General features: G+C 37.3%; 2 protein-coding genes across 2 annotated transcripts; both read right to left on the reverse strand.

The window, feature by feature from the left end:
• Nucleotides 1-7,051: 7,051 nt before the first annotated feature.
• On the reverse strand, nucleotides 7,052-9,951 carry LOC145822725 (protein JOKA2-like). Its single transcript, XM_082920535.1, has one exon. It carries the CDS (start codon nucleotides 8,036-8,038, stop codon nucleotides 7,373-7,375), a length of 666 nt encoding a protein of 221 aa, XP_082776661.1. The 5' UTR covers nucleotides 8,039-9,951; the 3' UTR covers nucleotides 7,052-7,372.
• Nucleotides 9,952-11,759: 1,808 nt separating this feature from the next.
• LOC114317318 (transcription factor MYB8) lies at nucleotides 11,760-14,060 on the reverse strand. Its single transcript, XM_028264025.2, has 3 exons — nucleotides 13,327-14,060; nucleotides 13,066-13,195; nucleotides 11,760-12,857 (listed from the first exon to the last, which is right to left on the reverse strand). The coding sequence occupies exons 1-3, from the start codon at nucleotides 13,457-13,459 to the stop codon at nucleotides 12,242-12,244; spliced, it is 879 nt and encodes a 292-aa protein (XP_028119826.1). The 5' UTR covers nucleotides 13,460-14,060; the 3' UTR covers nucleotides 11,760-12,241.
• Between the last annotated feature and the right edge of the window lie 7,193 nt (nucleotides 14,061-21,253).

Raw genomic sequence — 21,253 nt, forward strand, 5'->3', positions numbered from 1 at the left:
AACATTATTTTTTTGCAAAACCATTAGCGCAGCTACATATGCATCAATTACCTACACCAATCACCGACAATGTTCTCAATGTCAAACTAAAACCTCATACATAACAACCCAAGAACATCATTTCCACATATTCACATAGTACACACATGATTCAGACTTTACTTACGTTTCCTTGAATTAAGGATCGCTGCACTAAGTCACGAACATCTGTTAACAGAACTTGTATACCGCTTTCACCTCCATCCCATGTTACAGACCTGCAAGAAATTTCACATTATAAGCAATTTTTCAAGCAATTTCACATTACAAGCAATTTTTCAAAGTACGTTGCTGATGTTAATCTATCAAACAAATAAACAGTGTAACACTTAGAAACTAATGCTTACTTGTCGCCATCAAAGCTATATACTTTCTCCAGCAGCTTCATTTCGTCATCTTCGAGTATGTTCCACATTGCATGCTTTCTGTTCATTCCAAACCCATGCCACGTTTTCTGTTTAACTCCAACATCCTCAACATCGTAAATAACCTCAGGTCCAACTACCCCCTAGGTGGCCATCTTGCAGTTCGGTTTTCCATAACCAACTACCTTGGGATACTCGTAGTCGGTCAATCAAAATTCACGTCGGGCCTTGCTCTTTATTCTTTTCACCGACGATGTCATCTTCGGACTGAGTCTAGTAACTCCACATTTTCCAATTCCTTCTGAACTAATGCAGTCTAGAATGACGACACTATCTACTTGCCAACCAACATCAGGAATTTCAATGTCACTATGGTTCGTCATAGGGTCACATTTCCTACCGTCAACACAATCATCACCTAAATCTGCTACCCAATCCATATCATCAACGTATTCTGTCAGAACCTTCACAACTAGGACCGATTTCTCCCTAATGAATGAGGAACGTTGAACACGGTCACAACATGGCACATTTCCTGAACCATTACTTTTTTTGGAACAATTTTCTGATGGTGTCCGCTGGTTAGAATTATCCTTCACAACTGACTGGGTCATTTCGTGGACCTCACGGTCATCAACGTGGTCTTCCAATGTTGTTATTTTGTCTTCCAGTTTGCTAACTAGCTTGTTTAGACGAGCAATTTCAACATCTTTTGCTACAATTACACTATCGAAGCCAATAAATAGGTTGATGTCATGTGCACTAAGCATCCGCTCCATGGCCTTAACCTTACCATCTAACTCATGCGCACGTGTAGCCTTTGCTCGAACTTCAGTCTCCAACTCATTAATTCTATTCATCGCTTTCTTTAACTATTCCACTACATCAATAGCGTCAAAACCCGAACCCGCCCCCGTAGGTTAAGGACATAACGGGCCAGTAATCACAAGATTACCTACGGCCTCAAACCAAACCAGACGTATTTTAACAGAGTTAACGGGGGCTAAACGGAAGCAATTTAAAACTTTGTCCATAGAGCCGTGCTTATATGCACATCATAACATTCCATACATACATATGTTAATAACTCACAACATAAGGTATAGTAACATAAAGTTCTATGCAGCCAGGATCATTCAAATCTAAGACAGCCAAAACAAAGCTATATACAGACGTACACCAAAGTCCTCGCCAACATGACAAAATAACATAGAATGGCAAAAGGGCGAAGACGTGTCTCGTGCGTGAGACGCAAAGGCTGACTCTTCAAAACCTTAGTTGTTCCATACAGACTTCACTACAGCTAGGTTTGGACTCCTCTTGGCCCACCTACAAACACATGAATGAGCGTGAGCGAAAGCCCAATGAACAATATCAAATAAGGAACATACATTTGAACAATATACATCAAACGACCTTGGGCTCAATTTATATTTCTAACTAATAAATACATACATAGATATATGTAAGTTAAGTAACTGCAGTTCCAAACACATCATACGGCCTCAGGCCCAATCCATTCGTATCATTCATATCAAACTGCCCTTTGGCCCATTCATACTTTTAGGTCAAACTGTTACTCATGTCAAACTATCATTTATGTCAAACTGTTATTCGTGTCGAACTATCGTTCGTGTCAAACTGGCCTCTGGCCCATTCATTCATGTCAATCTGGCCTCTAGCCTATTCATTCATGTCAAAACGGCCTCTGGCCCATTCATCCATGTCAAAACGGCCTTCGGCCCATTCATTCATGTCAAAACGGCCTTCGGCCCATCCATTCATGTCAAAACGGCATTCGGCCCATTCATTCATGTCAAAACGGCCTTTGGCCCATCCATTCATGCCAAAACGGCCTTTGGCTCATCCATTCATATCAGACATTTGTCCATAATTCAAACTAGCAAATCATAAGGCATAAGGCTTATAAGAAAATAAGTAATTGGACAAATGAGAAGCTTCCAAATATCAATATTACTCACAGTGATCGGCTTGTGGATTTTCCCTGGAGCTTGACCCTACACATCATATAACACATATGGTCACAAACGATTCAATCCACTCTTTAATTCACATATTCCTCTTTAGGCTTCATTCTTATCTCTTTAACTCAATGACAATTCTTAATGCATGCTTAAGAGTGCTTGCAAGTGAAAGAGAATGGAAAACGAAACACAGAACGATCACATAAAATTTTCAGAAACAGGGTCCCCGCTCGTGCGTAGACTTCCCCGCTCGAGCAGACCTATGAGGTCTGCAAAAGTACTGGATGCATCAAATTTATGCTCGATCGTGAAGTCTGGCGCTCGAGCTGAAGGTCTGTCTACATAGCTCCCCGCTCGAGTGAACACCATGTTTGCAAAAAGTTCTGGGAGCACGGATTTCCCGCTCGAGCGGACACCAAAAATTCTGGGTTTTTTAGAAATGTTCTTGAGCCGAAATTTCAACATTCAAATGTTCCAAAGCTCATGATTTTGGTTCAAAACATGCAAACACATTCTATTTCAAGGGTACACAAATAATATGAAGCTAAATACTCAAAATCATGGTTCAATTTTCCAAAATCAATCAACATTCTTGTATAATCATGGCTTATGCTTTCAAATCCCATATGAGCTTCATATCTTCAACAATCAAACATGCATGCAAATCTTTTATCTCCAATTCCATTTCAATTGGGTCAAATGATGCTTAAACACATGAAATTCATTCAAATCATGCTTGCATGTATGGCTCTACAACTCAATTCTTCATGATTAACAAACTACATGATAGATCACATAATCCTTGCTCATTTATGATAATTCTATGCATGTATGTACATTCTAGCTTCATTTTCGACTAAATCGTTGCCATGAGCTCCCAAATCACTAGAATTCACAAAATCACAAGTTCAACTAATGAATTAGGGGTTGATCACTCACCTAGGAGCTTCAAACACTTAAGTTCTTTGGAGTTAAACTTCAAATCTCCAAGCCTTGAGCCAAAATTACACAATTCTCCCCCTTTCTCTCTCTATAGCCGGTCTCTCTCTCTTACTAGAGTATAAGCTCAGATTTTGGAACTCAAACAAATGAGGGTGAGTGCAAGTTGGCCTATTAATAGGCTCCTATGATCAAATTTCATTAGTATTAAAATAGTTGAGCACTAACCCATTAAATTAATCTAATTAATCTGATCCGAATCAATTTCCAATTAAATTTCACCATAGGCTCTAAAAATTACGCTAATCACAATGGCGTAATCGATTTCGGGTTTCGTGGCCGATAATGCCTTCAATTTAAATTTCAAAGCAGATAATCAAATAGATATTCCTACGGTGAACAGATAGAAATTCAAAACCACATCTATTTATATAAATGGCACTCAAAATCATATCAAACACATAATCATATGCATAAGGAGGATAAATTAGCATAATACGGAACAGGGGTATCACAAATAGTGTCGTCACAAACGGTGGCTCCATGTGGTGTGCTTGACAGGTCTAGCAGATTGGGGAACAAATACCAGCCATGCTTCCACAGCTGTCAACATTTTCACACCCTCCTTGTTGCTACCATATGCTTGTGCGTTGGAAATATCTTCTTTCTTATTTTTCGACGTTAACTCAACCTCACCACCATGTGGCAAATCTGGATACCAACAATCCGAACTAGGTTCAATGATGTTCAAATTACCATCTACCACATCAACAACAACCCCATACCACGCAGTCACTGGCTCTACTCCAACATATTTTCACCATCTTGAACAGGTATACACGCATCTGCTAATCCCTTTATGAAATATCATTTGATGATATTTCCAGCAAGTTTCTCAGAATTAACTTGCAAAAACAACACAACAGTACCAGTTTCAATTATGCATGAACTGAACATGTAACACACCTCAACAAGAAGGCATAAGTCATACCTCTACGCAACCCTCCACCGATAATTCCACACCTTTCAATTTCCCAATGAGTTTTCCAATGTTCCACCAACAAAATCGCGGTGACACATTGCACCTATCCTATTCCACAATGGCCTTGTGCTCACAAAGAACGAACTACAACCACACAAAAAATAAAAATGGTAAACACAACATCAAGGATTTGTAGTTACTGTGGGCAGTGTATAGGTACTCCAAAACTTGTAAAGCAATAATTTACCAGCAACGCAACTACACACCCGGTAACCCTTTCTGGCCTATTATGCGTCTTATTTAATGAACCAATTAGTGTGTTCCTGATCATCACTGTCCAATCATACACGCATAACGTCTCTATCTTATCAATGACTCGTACAAATGACCCACCGATTGACTCGTCTGTCGTAATGAAAAATAACTTCGCACATACGTACAAACATACCAGTTTTCATAACATCTTCTTCGTCACGTTCCATCCTCCCACGCATTGCCACCATAAGTAAATCTTTGATAACCTTTGATGAAATCATATTCACGTTAGGGCATCGTCATTGGATAAAATCTGATGGAGCCTTACCACCATGCGCCAAATCCAATTTCTCATTTTTACATTGTATCCCAAAAGGTAAGCGAATGTCACTATTTTGGAGCAGCAGTCCCCTCTCCCCGATGTAAAATTTCTCATCATTCGGATTGTAGGTCTGAATTATACAACACATTGTCACTTCACACTTCTTATATGTTTTCTGATCCAATTTATGCACTCGTATTGCGTCAATCATGAGCCAAAATGGTGTTTTTTACAGTTGCTTTATATGGCCATCTCCAAACTCGAACTCCAATGCCGTTTTGATCAACCCAGCGATATTCGAACAGTACATTAGCTATGATATGTCTATGACAGATTTTTTCACAGGCCTGGATGTTGTTTTCATTTTTTTGAATAGCAGTTTTGCTTGCCTTCTGGTTGTCAATCGAGTCAATGTCTGAACTGACGAACGCGAGAGTAGAGGTCTCCTATCGGCTTTATATCTCACACTCGAACGGCTTGAAATTCCTGCAACAATATTAACATTACCACATTACCATATTGGAACATTATAATGTTCTTCCACAAACACAAAACCCAAGTACAATATAACTGATGCCACCACAAGAATAATTAGCAACACACTAACATACCCACCATGCACAATAACACATGTTGTTTAGCACAAACTTTTACTCAACAGTCTTTTTTTTAGCATTAACTGATTGCCCCACTGGGTGTGTGAACATTACATTCATACCAAACACAATAACTACCACTGTTAATTGACTTCCATTCTAGCAAAAACAGTTTCCGTCAACGTTCACAAAAAATCAAACATCACAACACACTTCAATGGCCCTCACCTTAATAACGTACACACAACTTAATTCAATCAAAACCATGACATTCGTCAACTGTATGTCTGTCATCAACTACTTGCCCACCCATATAACACCACGTCAATTCAACCAATTCCATGACACTACCCTAACACACATCTCGTAGCAACGTTCATATTTTAATCGACGCGTAAAGCAACTTACAAATAAAAGTGAATTTTGAAATATTAACACAACCACATCGATGATTAACTTATTCACACACCCTACACAAACAGGGGACCACATTCCATATTAATGGAACACCAACCTTCACACACAATACCAAATCTCGTAATGTTAAACCAGTCAGTCTTGTCTTTTTTTAAAAGGACCGATTGGTTCCATTTCAATGTTACAGACTTTACAGCCCATGTTTTATGCGCGTAGGGTTCAAATATTGAGGGTAAACATGAGTTACTCTTCATGTACTACAAACATTACTTTTAACACAACAACCAAATGCTGTCAAAACAAAAATTAACAAAAAAACAACAATCTTAGTGTCCAATCCATGAATTTTTACCACTCATTACCACATCACCAAAAGAAGGGGTCTCTTATCCACATGAACCAAAACAACAGGTCCACCACAAACCAACAACATCACAACACCACCCCCCTCCCCCTAACTACCCCAAATGCAGTTGACCCTGAATGGATTAATCACACTAAGACACTAATCTACATTATCACAAAACCACAACGTACTAAAGGTCAAAACATGATCAAACACTAAACATTACTCCATTTCCCGTGCTCTCATTGACACAAACCCACATCCAACCTACACTATAACATCGCTACAACGTTAAGTCACATACAAGACCAACAATCGACGGGGGAATACAACGTACCATGTACATTTTCACCAACCCATAACCAAAAAAAACTAGACATACATCAGAAAACCATACACTACACACTTATTGCCTTGTGTTCCCGCAACGATCTTTGGTGTCGATAATGTGGTAGATGTCGTATTCACCACTAGTAAATGGACAAAATGGTTATCACACCCAATGTCACAATAACCGCAAAGTATTACTATGAAGGGGTTTTTGGGCAATCTAGGATTTTGGGAGGTAAGCTAATGTTATTTTGGGGATTAACACCAACATTACCAAATCGAACAAAAATCACAAAAGTTCTATGAGTGAATCGTTGCAACATCGGAATCAAAATCCAAAACCTTCCATCTTCACCGTTACAGTTCCAATCGCGTAGGATGGACAACAACAAAACACTACATTTCGTTGTTGGGCACTTTGGTAAATTTAACATCAAGACAAACCCATATTTACCCTCCTTATTTCAAACTGTTAAAATCCACCTACTCTCCACCTACTTCACCCACTTAAACCTACTCCACTAAACCTAACCCACTACACCACTACCACCTCACCTACTCCACTAAACCTAACCCACTACACCACTACCACCTCCACTTCACCTACTCCTTACCTACTACACACTCATCCTCTTCTATATATAGGAATCATGAATCATTGTAATATAACACAAAAACATCAATCAATAATACATAAATTCTTACATGGTATCAGAGCAAGGTTAAAGATCTTGGTGTTCTTCGCCTTCCGGCGGGCGGCAACCTTGCCTTGACCGCCCGCCGGATCTCAACCAATTCAAACCTCTCTCTTCCTCTGTGTCTCTGGCAGCTCAGTTGAATTCTTTAAAATCACCACCTTCTGTCCTTGATCTCTTGTTACCTGAGAACAAACCCGATTCTCCAAGACATATTCATTCATCCTCAAGATTTCCTTGTTCAAATCAATCTGCTTGAAACCCATCTCCTCAAGTTCCCTAAGGAGGGTCTGCTCAACATCAGCTTTAGGCGACGGCACAACATCAGCTTTAGGCAACGGCACAACATCAGCAGAAGGAGACGGCAGAGCCGGTGCAACTTCTGACAAATCAATAACAGGGTATGAAACTGTTGCAGGAGACACTGGAGTGACAGGGTTCGAGACCCCACCACCAACTAGTAAAGTATCATTAATGGGGAAATTCTGCTCCTGGTCCTTGTTTGGGTGCGAGTAAACAATTGGCTCCACTAAATCTTTGGCTCTGTCAGGATTGTTGGGCACTGGGAAGCTATCCACCACGGGTTCAAACTGCATATTTACCATTTCAGGACCAGTTATACCACTGCTGGCAGGAGGCAAATTCAGGTTCAAGCCATTGAAGCTATCGTACAACGAGTCCATTAGAGTACAGCAATGCATTGAGCTCTTCGGTGTCTTCGTGCATCTCACTGCCCATATCATCTCCATGATTTTCATTACCCTCATCAGTCAAAATGGGCCCAGGGGAATGAATGGTATCTCTTCTGGTTCCTAGCTCTATCTTATTCCAATCATAACAATTTTAAACTATTTTCCATCCACCACCATCATCATAAACAAATATGCATTGTGTTTATTATCATTCCTCACCCATGTGATCCACTCTACCCAAAACAAATAAAATAAATAAATAAATCAGCAAATGCATTGAACCTCTCGGGCCACCCAATTCACTATTCTTATTATTATATATATATATATACTTTTCCATTTTAATATATTTTCCATCCACCACCATCATCATATTTTTTTTTTTTCTCTTTTTCTTCTTTCCACCGCCCCACTTTTCCTGAACCTCAACTTTTTATCTTTTCTTAAAATAAAAAAAAATAAAAAAAATAAAAAAACTTCTATTCATTCCATCTAATTTTTCTGCTCCGTCTTGTCCCTTCACGCCATTCGGATTTGCACAATACACTCATTTTATTCATCTCGGGATCAACCCCGATCACCATTTTACAACAATACATCCAAAAAAAAAAAAAAAAAAAAAAAAAAAACAACAACAACAACACAACAACCACACCCACAGTGGGATTTTTCTCTACTCTGCCGCCGGTCTTTTCTTCTTGCCTCCGTCCTGGGCGGCCCTTGCCGGTATTGCCTCCGTGTTTCCCACTCCACTGGGCATGATCACTACTCCCTGCTCCTCCACTGCAGCATATGGCGGCCCTCCGAATCGGAACATCACGGTGGCCTTCCGCTTCAGCTCCTTGTTTTCTGCCTTTAGCACACTTATCTCTGCTCGCGCATCCTTATACATGCGTTGGAGCAGAGCCAGTTGGGCGTTTAGTTGCTGCACCTCATTTGTCCTGCTCTGCAGCCGGTGCGACAAGTTTGTGACCGCAGTCATGGTTTCCACACATGACTTCAGAGTATACTGATTGGCCTCAATATCAGTTTGCACCGCCATTTTTTGCTCCACCGACCGCATCGGAAAGTTCAACGGAGCAAACACAGAGGTGTTTGGTTGAGGTTCACTGGCCACCGCACCAGTTACTTCTCTTGTGGGCTCGTTCAGTTCTGGAAAGAGCGTGAGCAGACCACGGGAAGAGGAGGCCATGTTTTGGGTAGCTGGACGGGAAGAAGAGGCCATGTTGCTGAGTGTTTCAGAGACGGGTTGGTAACAGAGTGTTACAAAGTGTCTCTCTCAGGAATCTCTCTCAGAAAACAGAGTATTACAGAGTATCTCTCTCAGAAATCTCTCTCAGAAAACGAAGAGTTTTTCAGAGTTTTTCTAGCAGGTTTTTTGTCTCTGCTTCCAAGCCTCAGCCTCAGTTTATAAAGACCCTGACGAAGAGGCAGACACGCGCATCATGCGCCTCTCGGTGCTCGCCGACAACTTGGGCGCGCCTTTTGATGGCACGTCTTTTGATGGCACGCCTTTTGATGGCACGCCTTTTTATGAATTGGGCACACCTTTTGAGGGTGCGACTTTTTATGGGTCCGACAAGACTCTGTAAACTGTCCCGACATTTGATTCCGATTAGCTTTTTCAAGGGTCCGACAAGACTCTGTAAACTGTCCCGACATTTGATTCCGGTTAGCTCCTTTAAGGGTCCGACAAGACTCTGTAAACTGTCCTGACATTAATTCCGGTTAGCTCCTTCATGGGTCCGACAAGACTCTGTAAACTGTCCCGACATTGATTCCGGTTAGTTTCTACAAGGGTCCAGCAAGACTCCGTAAACTGTCACAACAACTGTCACAAACAGTGTCTGTTACAACGGTCCGACATGACCCCGTAAACTGTCTTCTACATCGGTCCGACATGACCCCATAAATTGTCTTCTACATCGGTTTGACACGACCACACAGTGTCTGCTACAACGGTCCGACATGACCCCATAAACTGTCTTCTACATCAGTCTGACACCGCCATCCAGTGTCCTCTACAACGTTATGACACCACCATCCAGTGTCTTCACCAATGGTCTGACACGACCATACAGTGTCTCTTATCCTCTTTTATTTTTATGTATTTTCTTGTTTTGTTACTCTCTCCAAACTCAAGTTGGTTAGTTCCTATCCCCCTTGAGTTTGCGGGGGGCTGTTAAAATCCACCTACTCTCCACCTACTTCACCCACTTAAACCTACTCCACTAAACCTAACCCACTACACCACTACCACCTCACCTACTCCACTAAACCTAACCCACTACACCACTACCACCTCCACTTCACCTACTCCTTACCTACTACACATTCATCCTCTTCTATATATAGGAATCATGAATCATTGTAATATAACACAAAAACATCAATCAATAATACATAAATTCCTATGCACATAAAACATGGGCTGTAAAGTTATTACCATTGAAATGAGACCTATTAGTCCTTAAAAAAAGAGACAGGACTAAATGGTTTAACATTTCTAGATTTGGGATTGAATGATACTTTATCCTTAATTTTTAGAATCTGTTTTTAGAAAGAAAAAAAAAATCAAAAAAAAAAAAGATAGAAAGTAATTTGGTAAAAAAAATGCTAGAATTTTTATATAATTTTATTTTTTATGTTTATTTCGTCAAACTTTTTTTTTTTTAATTTTTGAAAATAATTTTAAAAAAATCAAACTAAACATAGTCTAAAAATTCCACTTAAAACACTCTCGACTATAAAAAAAATGTTTCTAGTTTTTTCATAAGCAAAAAATAATAAACTACATATAAAGCAGCCAAATTAAAGGTCCATATTAATCAAATTTTAGATTGTTTTAAATTTTTTTTCTTCTAAAACTATATTTGAATAATACTATCATTTTCATTCTTTCCCTTTTTCTTTTTTCTTTTTTTCACAAATTTCTTCTTTAAGCTTCCGTTTGGGAAGTGGGTTGGCTTTTTGGCTTTTTGACTTTTTTGACTATTTTAACCTGGGGTTAAAAGCTTGGTTTGGGAAGGACTTTTTGACTTTTTTGAGTTTTTTTGTGAGAGAAGAATGTAATGATTATGAGTTGGATGTGATGTTTTGTTTGTTATGGCTAAAATAGCCTATTTTATTTTTTGTGACTAAAATAACCAAAAAAGCCCAAACCATGGCTTCCCAAACGAAGCCTAAGTCTAAACATAAGCATCCAAATGCCTCCTCAATATTATCATTTTTTTTAGAGCATTGATATTCAAAATAAAAAAATTAAACTCAATTTTCAAGTTCATTGACAAACAATTAGGATATTAAATATAACACACTCTCTCATATATTTTATAACCATCAATTAATCATATTAGTTACACAATTTATAAAAGAATAATGTTTGAGGGCCACAATTTTTGTGACTCAAATGGCTCAAAACTGTCAAAACGACGTCGTTTTGGCATGTTTTGTGCTCAAAACGACGTCGTTTTGACAGTTTTGAACCATTTGAGCCACAAAAATTATGACCCTCTACCATTGCCCTTTATAAAATGAGTCTAAAAAATAAATATATATATATATATATATATATATTAATAAGTCAATATCTGTCCAAACCAAAACATGAAAAATTATTTAGTGATGAGTATTACCCTACACTACACAAATCATAACGCTTGCTATATTGTTTTTTCATTTGAGATAAAAAGTGGTAGAACCCACTATTTTAAACAATAAAATCGATATTAGAACATTATTTGAATTTACCCGGGGTAAACTATAATTTCTCTCAAAATATTACCATTACAAGAGATTTTGTCTTTTTTTTTTTTTTTTTTTTTTTTGAACGGTAGAGATTTTATAACTCTGAATACAGTGGTTTTACACAGTGCGGGCAGCCACAACAGGGATGATGAACATTTATAATATCTACCAACCAACAAACTTACCATTAGTAATTATCTTTTACTCCCTCCGTCCCAAAATAATGGTCCCTTTTGGGGAATCCAACTTTTTTTGGTAGTACAATCATTGGATTTTTAAAAAGTTGACTTTCCAAAATTACCCTTTTGATAGTACATTTTTTGAAAAAATCAATGTCATAATTGTACTTTTTATATTGTTTATTAATTTAAAAGAAGGACAAAATAGGAAATTTATATTATTTTTGTACTTGATTTTTGAGGAGGGACTAATATTTTGGGACAATGAAAAATGGAATAAGGGACTAATATTTCGGGACGGAGGGAGTATCTATCTATATTTGCATCCAATCCAACGGCCAGCAATTTGTCTTTATCTATGTAACCCATTTGTGCTGCAATTACTACACAATTGACCTCTCTGAAACGACAACTGCCAACACACACACACCGCCTGTGGCGCTGGCGTCTCCGACGGCCTCGCCGCCACAACAAACTGATACGGAACCACCTCCTCCTGCTCCTTCTTTAGCTCAATCTCCGCCGAGTTGGAGTTGGCGGACTCACTCCGTGTTAGGGATTGGAACGGAACGAGTCCAATCGAGAGGTCGAGATTGATGGATTGGCAGTTTTGATCGGAATGATGAGCTAGAAGTGGTGGTGGTTGAAGGAGCTGAGGAGGAGCCTCCTCGGTGGTGCCGCTATTGCACTTGCCGTCGTCGAATGAGGAATCGTCCGCCATAGCAATAAGCTTGAATGTGTTTTGATTCATCGTCAAATCGATGTCAGTTAGGGTTGAATAGGAGTGGGAGGCATTTCTGAAATCAAATTTGGAATTGGCGGTGGTGGTTGAAGCGGTGGCGTTGAGAGGGCGGTGAGTTTGGGGATCGAGGCCCCGAACGATGAGTTTTCGCTTGATGTGAGTGTTCCAGTAGTTCTTGATCTCGTTGTCGGTTCTACCTGGTAATCTTCCAGCAATCAATGACCATCTGCAAAAATAAATTCAACAAATCAACAATTGTAGACGCAAAATTTGGATTTCCTTTTAGGATTCTGTTTGATTGCCGAGAAAACAAATTCACAGCTGCCAAGCAACCAATTCAAAAAGTTGTCATGATTTCTTTTTTTCAGATGAGAAACAAAAGCCGATGAAAAGTAATTAGAAATGAAATTGAAGGAGAGAGAGAAATAGTATACTTGTTTCCGAGCATGCTGTGAAGTTTAATAATGAGTTCGTCTTCTTGTTCAGTGAAATTCCCTCTCTTGAGATCAGGACGGAGATAGTTAATCCACCGGAGTCTGCAACTCTTGCCACAGCGAAGCAAGCCTGAAACAGAGAATAAAATCCAAAACACAAATCAGTAAATATAATATACTATACTATACTATACACAGTATAGATGTGTATAATTGATATTTGTATAAGAAGAGAGAGACAGAGATGGAGAGAGGGGTTACCGGCGGATTTGGGAAGGGAACGCCAGCAGCCCTCGCCATGAGAGCGGATGTAGTTGATGAGGCGCTGGTCTTCTTCTTTGGTCCAGGCGCCTTTGTTGGTGTGAGCTTTCTCACAACAAGGTGATCTCCCCATGATTATGATGAATGAATGAAGATTAGGATTGATTTTGGTAGTAGGGTTAGGTTGGCTATACAAACAAACAAGGAAGAGAGAGAGAGAGAGAGAGAGAGAGAAATGGATGAGTTGTGTGAGTTTTGCTTTGCTTGGCTTGGCTAAGCTTAGCTTGATGTTGATATGGATAAGAGAGAATTAGTAATAGAGAAACAGAGAGTTTTGATTGAAAAGTGTTGAGAGAGAGAGGGAGGGAGGTAGGATATATATATATATATATGCAGTGGGGTGGGGGAAGGAGGGCTAGCAGAGCAGAGAAAAGCAAAGCAAAGCCAAGGCAAGAGACCCGATCATTTATAAAAGGTAGAGGATTGGATGTGTGTGGAGGTGGTGGAGGAGAGAGAAAGAAGAGAGAGGAGAGAGAGTAGAGGGAGGGGGGGGGGGGGGGGGGGATTTGACCAAGTTGGTGAGAAAAGACGAGTGGTTACAGATATAGCTGGATTTGGTAGGTAGGTCTACTTTTACGTGAGTTTTGGCCCCCCGTCTCTTTCTCTCTCTCTCTCCCCTTTTTGTGTGGGCTCTCTACCTTCTCTCTTCTTTCTTCTTTCTTCTTTCTTCTTTCTAACAAGTTGGACACTGTTTTAATTCAAGCATCAAAAGCGCTAAAGTCGGTCTGAATTTATTATTTATTTATTTGGGTGCATCAGAATAAAATATTTATTTATCTATGAATGGGACTTCTACTCTCATTAAAGGTTATGTTTAAAATAGGAATTTTTTTTTTTAATATTTTTGTTATTAAGATTTTATAATATAAAAGATATCTAATATTTTTATAATATTTAAGGTCTCTCAATTTGATTTAGAAAAATTTTATCTAGAGAATTTTTCTGGACTTTCCAGAGAAATTTCATCTAGAGAAATTCTGGATCAGAGAAATTCTCTCCAACCCAGAGAAATTCTGGACCAAAGAAATTTTTTCCAACCTAGAGAAATTTTTTGTCTCTCCAGAGAAATTTTCAAATTATGTAAAGAACTAATAGTTATGATTTTTAACTCAAAAAAAAAGGGGGCGCAAAACAACACCACCACCACCACCAATACTAATGTAAAAAGAAATGTGCACACCAGACAAATCATGCACAAAGTTATTGCACTGAGTACAACCAAGAAACAAAATTTCTTTGGACTTTCAAATTTCTCTAACCCACTCTCCAGAAAATTTCTATGGCCTTCCTTCATCTCCAGAGAAATTTCCCTTCTTTCTAGAGAAAATTGAACTTTCTCTGAACAAAATTGTTTACTTTTGTAGAATCATTTCTCTTTCAAACCAAAGAAAATTCAAATCCTTTATCAAAGAAAATTCAAAATCTTGTACCAGAGAAAATTGAAACCATAAAAAATTCCAAATCCTTTATCAATTGAATAGAAGAGAAAGAATGAGAAGTGTAATATATATACTAACAGTACACAACCAAAGTAAAGTGCTCACCAGAGAAAATTCTGGACTAGAGAAATTCTAGACTAGAGATTGAAACCCAAAGAAAATTTTACACATCACAGACACCAAATTTCTCTAAACACATCATAAAGAAAATTTTACACATCACTCACACCAAATTTCTCTCGGCATATCACATAAAATTTTTACATATCTCCAATACCAAATTTCTCAGCCTCTGCCGTTGGGTATGTGTAGTAGAGGGTCCAGGTTGTCCAGACCTAAGCAGATTCAATTCTTCTAACGCTTCATGTCCATTCCCTTTCTCCCCTCCTTCTCCACTCCTCACTCCTTGTCTCTCCAACGCGTTCTTACTTTCCCTCTTTCTCCTACTGCTGCTGAATACTGGTTTGCAACTTTGCTCAGTCAGTTCAATTTGCACAAGTTCGTATCCTCTGTCAAAGAGAATGGATTGATGCAACCCTCCGAATCTTTATGGCCGAAAACCCTTGGAAGACACCTTTGCAACAGATCCTTGTATGCCCTCAATTTCTGTTCAGAGCTCTTGATAACTCCTGATGATACTATGCTCCTTAGCATAGAAGCCTATGGTGATAACAAGACAACTCAAATTCCTCTTTTACAGCTCTGCGAACCATTGTCTTTATTTCACTCTGAAGCAGAGTGGGAAAGAGAGATAGAGAGCGTGAGATCTGTGATAGATGGGTGTGGGTTGAGGGACCTTAGACATTAAAATATAATATTGTGGATCTCTTCTATCACTAAAAATGAGAGAGGGACTTTAGACTAATTTTTCCTTTAAAATACGAGTAATATAACGAATTCATATTCATTAATTATTATTTTATGATTTAAATTTATTTTATATAAAAAAATTTATATTGTATAAATTAAATTTTTTAACACAATATACTACCCACAAAAATTTGGAGGAGAGTAAATCTTTCCTTAAAATAATTAAAAAGTTATTTAAACTCTTTTTTTGTAAAAAAATTAATTAAAATAGTTAGTTTTCAAAGAGAAAATTATTGAAAAGCTGAATTTAAAGAGGGTATAAAGTATTAGATCCAGTGAATATTTTTCATTACTGAGGGGTTCACTCTTTGTGAAATAGTTTGATGAGAAGTATTTTTCTTTGTTCGAAGGGCATTTTGTTTTTAATTTTATTTCTTAATTTATCTGTTGAGTTTTTTTAACTATCTGTTCAAATTTATATCTATCTGTTCAAATTATGTTCTATCGGTTCAAATTTTTTTGACTATATGTTCAAATATATATCTATCTGTCCAATGTTCACCCTTATCTGTTTAAATATCTATCTAAATTTTATTATCTATTTTATTTTTTAACTATCTATTTAATTTTTTTAACTATCTTGTTATCCCAAGTAGGCAACTTAAGAGGGAGGGTGAATTGGGATTCAAAATAATTTCACAATATTAAAAATAATAATCAAAATATTTAAATTTTAACAAATAAAATAACAAAATAATAATAATCACTAAATAAATTGTCAAATTAAAATTTAACCCATATAATAAATATGCTCAACAATATCAAAAAGAGTAATCAAATAAAATTAGTAAAGGGAAGAGAAAGCAAACTCAACAATTTATAGTGGTTCAGCATACCGAGCCTACGTCCACACTCCAAGTATCCTCCTTGAAAATTTCTTCACTATTTTTCAAATAGTAATTACACCACTAGCTTTATGGTTGTTAGTGAACCTTTGCAACAACTGACCAATCCTGATCACTCCGACTAGTTTAGAATCTGGTGCCTAGTCACACCTAATTCAAGTGATTTTATCTTAAAAAAATCACTCACAAAAACTCTCTTTTTACATGAATAATATGAATAAGGGACAAAAAACCTTTTTACAATTTTTTTCAAATTCTCATCAAATTTTCTTATAAAAAATATAACTCAATGAAACACAATACAATATTTGACAATATCACAAAATTTTCTCTTCTTCACTTCTTATCTTTCTCACACCAAAACACTTCAAAAATATATACGTTGAACATAATATATCTGTTGGAAAACACGTTTCTCCTTTGACTTTGGTGATACTTCAGATTGCGGCTCAGATTCACGTAGAGAAGACGCCATGTTTGAAACAACTGGCCAACGTCTCTTTCAATAAATAGTATAATATAATTTTTTTCAAACATTTCTCGTAAAAATCAAATGATGCACAGTAACTGTATAGTAACTTTTTTATTAAAATATTTGACTACTTAGTAACTTCTCTATTAAAATATTTGTATGCATAGTAAATCTCTTTAAATAATATTTATATCAGATATGAAAATATATATCCTTTGTAGAGATTTTTAAATACATTCTGATAAAAATAATCAATCACCCATGTGGGTATATCAAATTTTATCAAAAGAAAACAATTCACCAATATCACATTTGTCAAAAAAATACAATTAATCAATATCAATTTTGTCAAAAGATGAATAGTGGCCAACAGGATTTTTCAAAACGTAAATCGTAAAATTAGATTTTGCACAGTAATTTTCATTTAAATAACATTTATAACAAACACATCATACACTATATATTTTAAACATATAATAATTTATGTCAAAAAATATAAATTATGTATATTAAAAAAATCATAATTTATCAAATAATATTTTAAACATTATCAACATTAAACCATATGATTAACAATATCCTCCTTTTTTATGATGGCAATACAAGTATGAATTCGATATAAAGTTTCACAAGAATAAATGCAACATAAAAAATTTTCAACAATCATAATACAGACATTTATTTGCATGATATTTTCTTTCCATTTATTAACAAATTCTTTGTCAAATAATTTATATATAAATCATATTTCTTCTCTCCTTTGACATCATCAAAATAAAAGTGTTAGTCATAGTATGATTTTGATGATTTTTTTTTTATTTGTGTTGATTTATTTTGAGAAATGGATTATGATTGAATGCTTATTGTTTGATTTAATCATTATAATCTATGATTCTCTTTGTGTTTAACAATGTTTTGAAGGCCAAATGAAGCTTAAACAAGTACTGAATCAGGCCCAAGAAACAGCAGCACAAAGCAGCAAGCCAGGAGGTCGAGCCCACAAAGGGGCGGTCGACCAATCAAGCCAATTTTTGGCGATTTCTTCCTTCAGCTGCAGGGCACTCATGGATATCTGGGCAGACGTCCAAACGGATGATCAATAAAGAAATTTTGACCTAGATTCACTCCAGATCAATTTTGTTTCACACCGACTATCAAACCCGCAATGTGCTCAACGATCGCGGATGACAACCTTGATGACTGAGACGTCATGGGACATCCGGACAGACGACACACAGACACAGAACTTTACTTGGGACATCTGAACGAATATCCACTATGCAAAGAAGTTCTATATATCAGAAAGATGCTAAAAGCAAAAAAGAAATGGTTTTGCATCAGACATTCATCATTCAACGAACAAAACACACATGGATGTCAGGGAATATCTAAGTGTCATGACCCAAACCCGCCCCTATGGGTTTAGCACCTTAACCGGCCAGTAATCCGTGATTACCGAAAGCCTGCTTAACAGTAATTACAGTAATACAGAGTACAAGGTCATGACGAAAGCCAAAACAGCAATTAAACGATGTCCAATGAGCTGTGACAGTCCATATGCAAAAAAACTTTTCATTCATATGCACATTCATAACAGAACAGTCTATACATACATGTACAATCATCCATGACAAGGACCTAATCCCTATCATCACAGTGCAGCACCAGTCTATACAGTATTACAAAACCGGTATAGAAACAGATGAGGGAAAATCAAAACACCCCAAAAGCCGTAGCTTGACAGGCTCGGAACCTCGCAGTGGGGCACAGTGGTTGGCTTTGACAAAAGGGAGTCTAACCCACGCTCCTAGCTCCAGTCTGGTGCCTGGACACCTACATATATATATAAACAGTAAGCTAAAGCCCAGTAAATAACATAATGTGTAAAGAGGTTAAGAATGAATGTCCTTACAGTAACGAAAACAATTCATTGAATCATTATATCAGTCATTCAGTCATAATAGTCATATGTGGTACATCCATTAACAGAACAGTACAGTAAACAGTAGGTCTTAAAAGACCGAACAGTCAATGATGGCCATCGTAACAGTAAACAGAAATTCCAAGATAGGAACTGACAGAGATCTCTGTAACAGTAGCAGTAACAGTAACAATAGTTGCTAAGGATGCCACAATACAGTTCAGAATAGAGGACAAATATTCATTCAGTTAACAGTAAACAATTCAGAAAACAGTTCAGTTGATCATTCAAAAAATATTCATTTTCGAACATATCTTTACAATATTGTTACTCACAGAGTTCTGGGCTATAAGCAGCTAGAGTGCGTCTCCGAAAGCCAACCCTATACAGTGACAGAACGAACACACACTAAGTTACATATTCGGGAATCAAAGACTTAGTCCCTACTTTGGCTCAGTGTGGTTCTACATCAATATCCTCATTAAGATACCTTAAACTAGACCTAAGAATGCCTAGGATGAAATGAGGATACAAAAATGCCCTTTTAAAACACTTAACAAATTTTCAGAAAACAGGGGTCCCGCTCGAGCGTGGGTTTACCCGCTCGAGCGTGGGTTTACCCGCTCGAGCGTACAGGCAAACAAAATACTCCGCTCGAGCGCGAGTTACCTCGTTCGAGCGGACTGTAAAACATGCCAAAAGTACTGGATGTGTGAAAATCACGCTCGATTGGGCGCTCGATACCTACTCGAGCGTGTGACACAAGTCCTCGCTCGAGCGTCCAATATCCCGCTCGAGCAGACTGTAAAACAGTGTAAAGTGCTGGATGCACGAATTTCACGCTCGAGCGCCATTCACTCCGCTCGAGCGTGAGTCCAAAATCTAGAATTTTCAGATTTGAACCTCAAGCTCAAAAACAAGTTTCAATGTACCAAATTCGACCATTTGGGGCTAATTTTCTGGAAAATACTTCAAAACTCATAACATAACATGTTTCAAAGATCAATTTGAGAAATCAAAGCCCAAAGGTAGTTCAATTAAACACAATTTTGAGCCAAACTTCATAAACATGACTTCAATGCAACGTGCATGCATTTAACTAGCTTCCAAGCTTCAAACCATGCTCTAATGAGCCAATTCTTTTAAAAACATGGTGAATTCATGCACTAGAACTCTAATATGAAAATGCATGTAATAATTTTCCATGAAAACAACTTTAAACACATCAATATAGGCATGCATGCAGGATATATGCTATAATTCAACATCACAAGACCAAATCTTGACTTTAAACTACAATATGACAAGAGCCATGCAAGAACTAACTCAATTACATTAACAAGAAGGTGAAGACTCTACCTTAAGTCTTGAATTATAAGAAGGGAAGCTCAATTTGCCAAATTCTCTTCAAAACTACTAAGTTTCCAAGCAATGCAAGATGAAGACAAGTTTCCCCTAGCTCCCTCTCTCTCTAGTCGGTTGAGTCTAAGGAAATGGCTGAGGAAATGTTTTGCCTAAGTGTATTCAAGCCTCAATATATGTAAAGAAGTGGGCCACTAAGTGGCAAAGTTGCAAATAAGGCCAACTCTTGTAATTTAGTATTATTTAATCCAATTTAAACGTACCAAATCACATTTCAATTAAATACACCATAAAATCATATAAATCTCAATTAGCATAAAACACTAATCAATTTCCAGTTCGGCCGCCGATAAGGCCTTCAATTTGCAGTTTAAGGCATAAAACATGAACAGATAATTTAACAGTCAACAGATAGAATTGCATTCAAACTAGTACAATCAATCAATCAATCAGTTTAGTAATTCAGTCAGTCAGTCAATTAACATGCTTAATCATAGATTAGCACTAATCAGTAGTGAGGGTTGTCACACTAAGCAATAAATTTTATATCATCCTCAGCCATCACAATTCCATCACTTCAACAAGAAGAAGAATATGGGCTTGTCAGATAGAACAAAGCACTGAGCTCTGCTATACATACATAGCTCTGTACAGTAAATACAAGGCAGAGAAAATAGAGAAGTGAACAACATGCAAAACATTTTTCATATCATTCATCAATCACATATTCTTCATTTCTCTTAGCACCTGAATTGTTCTTTATCTGAATTTTACATTTATCCTTGAGTATATCAGACACTGTGCTTCCAGCTTTAAGCTTCTCTGCTTATGAGAGATTATTAGAAAAATCAGAGAGACTTGAGCTAAGAAATTTCTTTGATTTTATCATTAGTCTCAAATTCATCCTCAGAGTTATCTGAAGTATTCTCCAGTATTGTTTAATTCATTTTCTTCAAAA

Source organism: Camellia sinensis, chromosome 3 (assembly GCF_055761805.1).
Source record: "Camellia sinensis isolate YWXY chromosome 3, ASM5576180v1, whole genome shotgun sequence".
Classification (NCBI taxonomy): domain Eukaryota; kingdom Viridiplantae; phylum Streptophyta; class Magnoliopsida; order Ericales; family Theaceae; genus Camellia; species Camellia sinensis.

Excerpts from the sequence above, each read along its gene's own strand:
- LOC145822725 (XM_082920535.1), bottom strand. The coding sequence starts at position 8,038 with ATGAGGGTAATGAAAATCATGGAGATGATATGGGCAGTGAGATGCACG.
- LOC114317318 (XM_028264025.2), bottom strand. The coding sequence starts at position 13,459 with ATGGGGAGATCACCTTGTTGTGAGAAAGCTCACACCAACAAAGGCGCC. Across the intron at positions 13,196-13,326 it reads TTCCCTTCCCAAATCCGCCG|GCTTGCTTCGCTGTGGCAAG; the intron begins GTAACCCCTCTC and ends TCTCTGTTTCAG. Across the intron at positions 12,858-13,065 it reads CACAGCATGCTCGGAAACAA|ATGGTCATTGATTGCTGGAA; the intron begins GTATACTATTTC and ends TTATTTTTGCAG.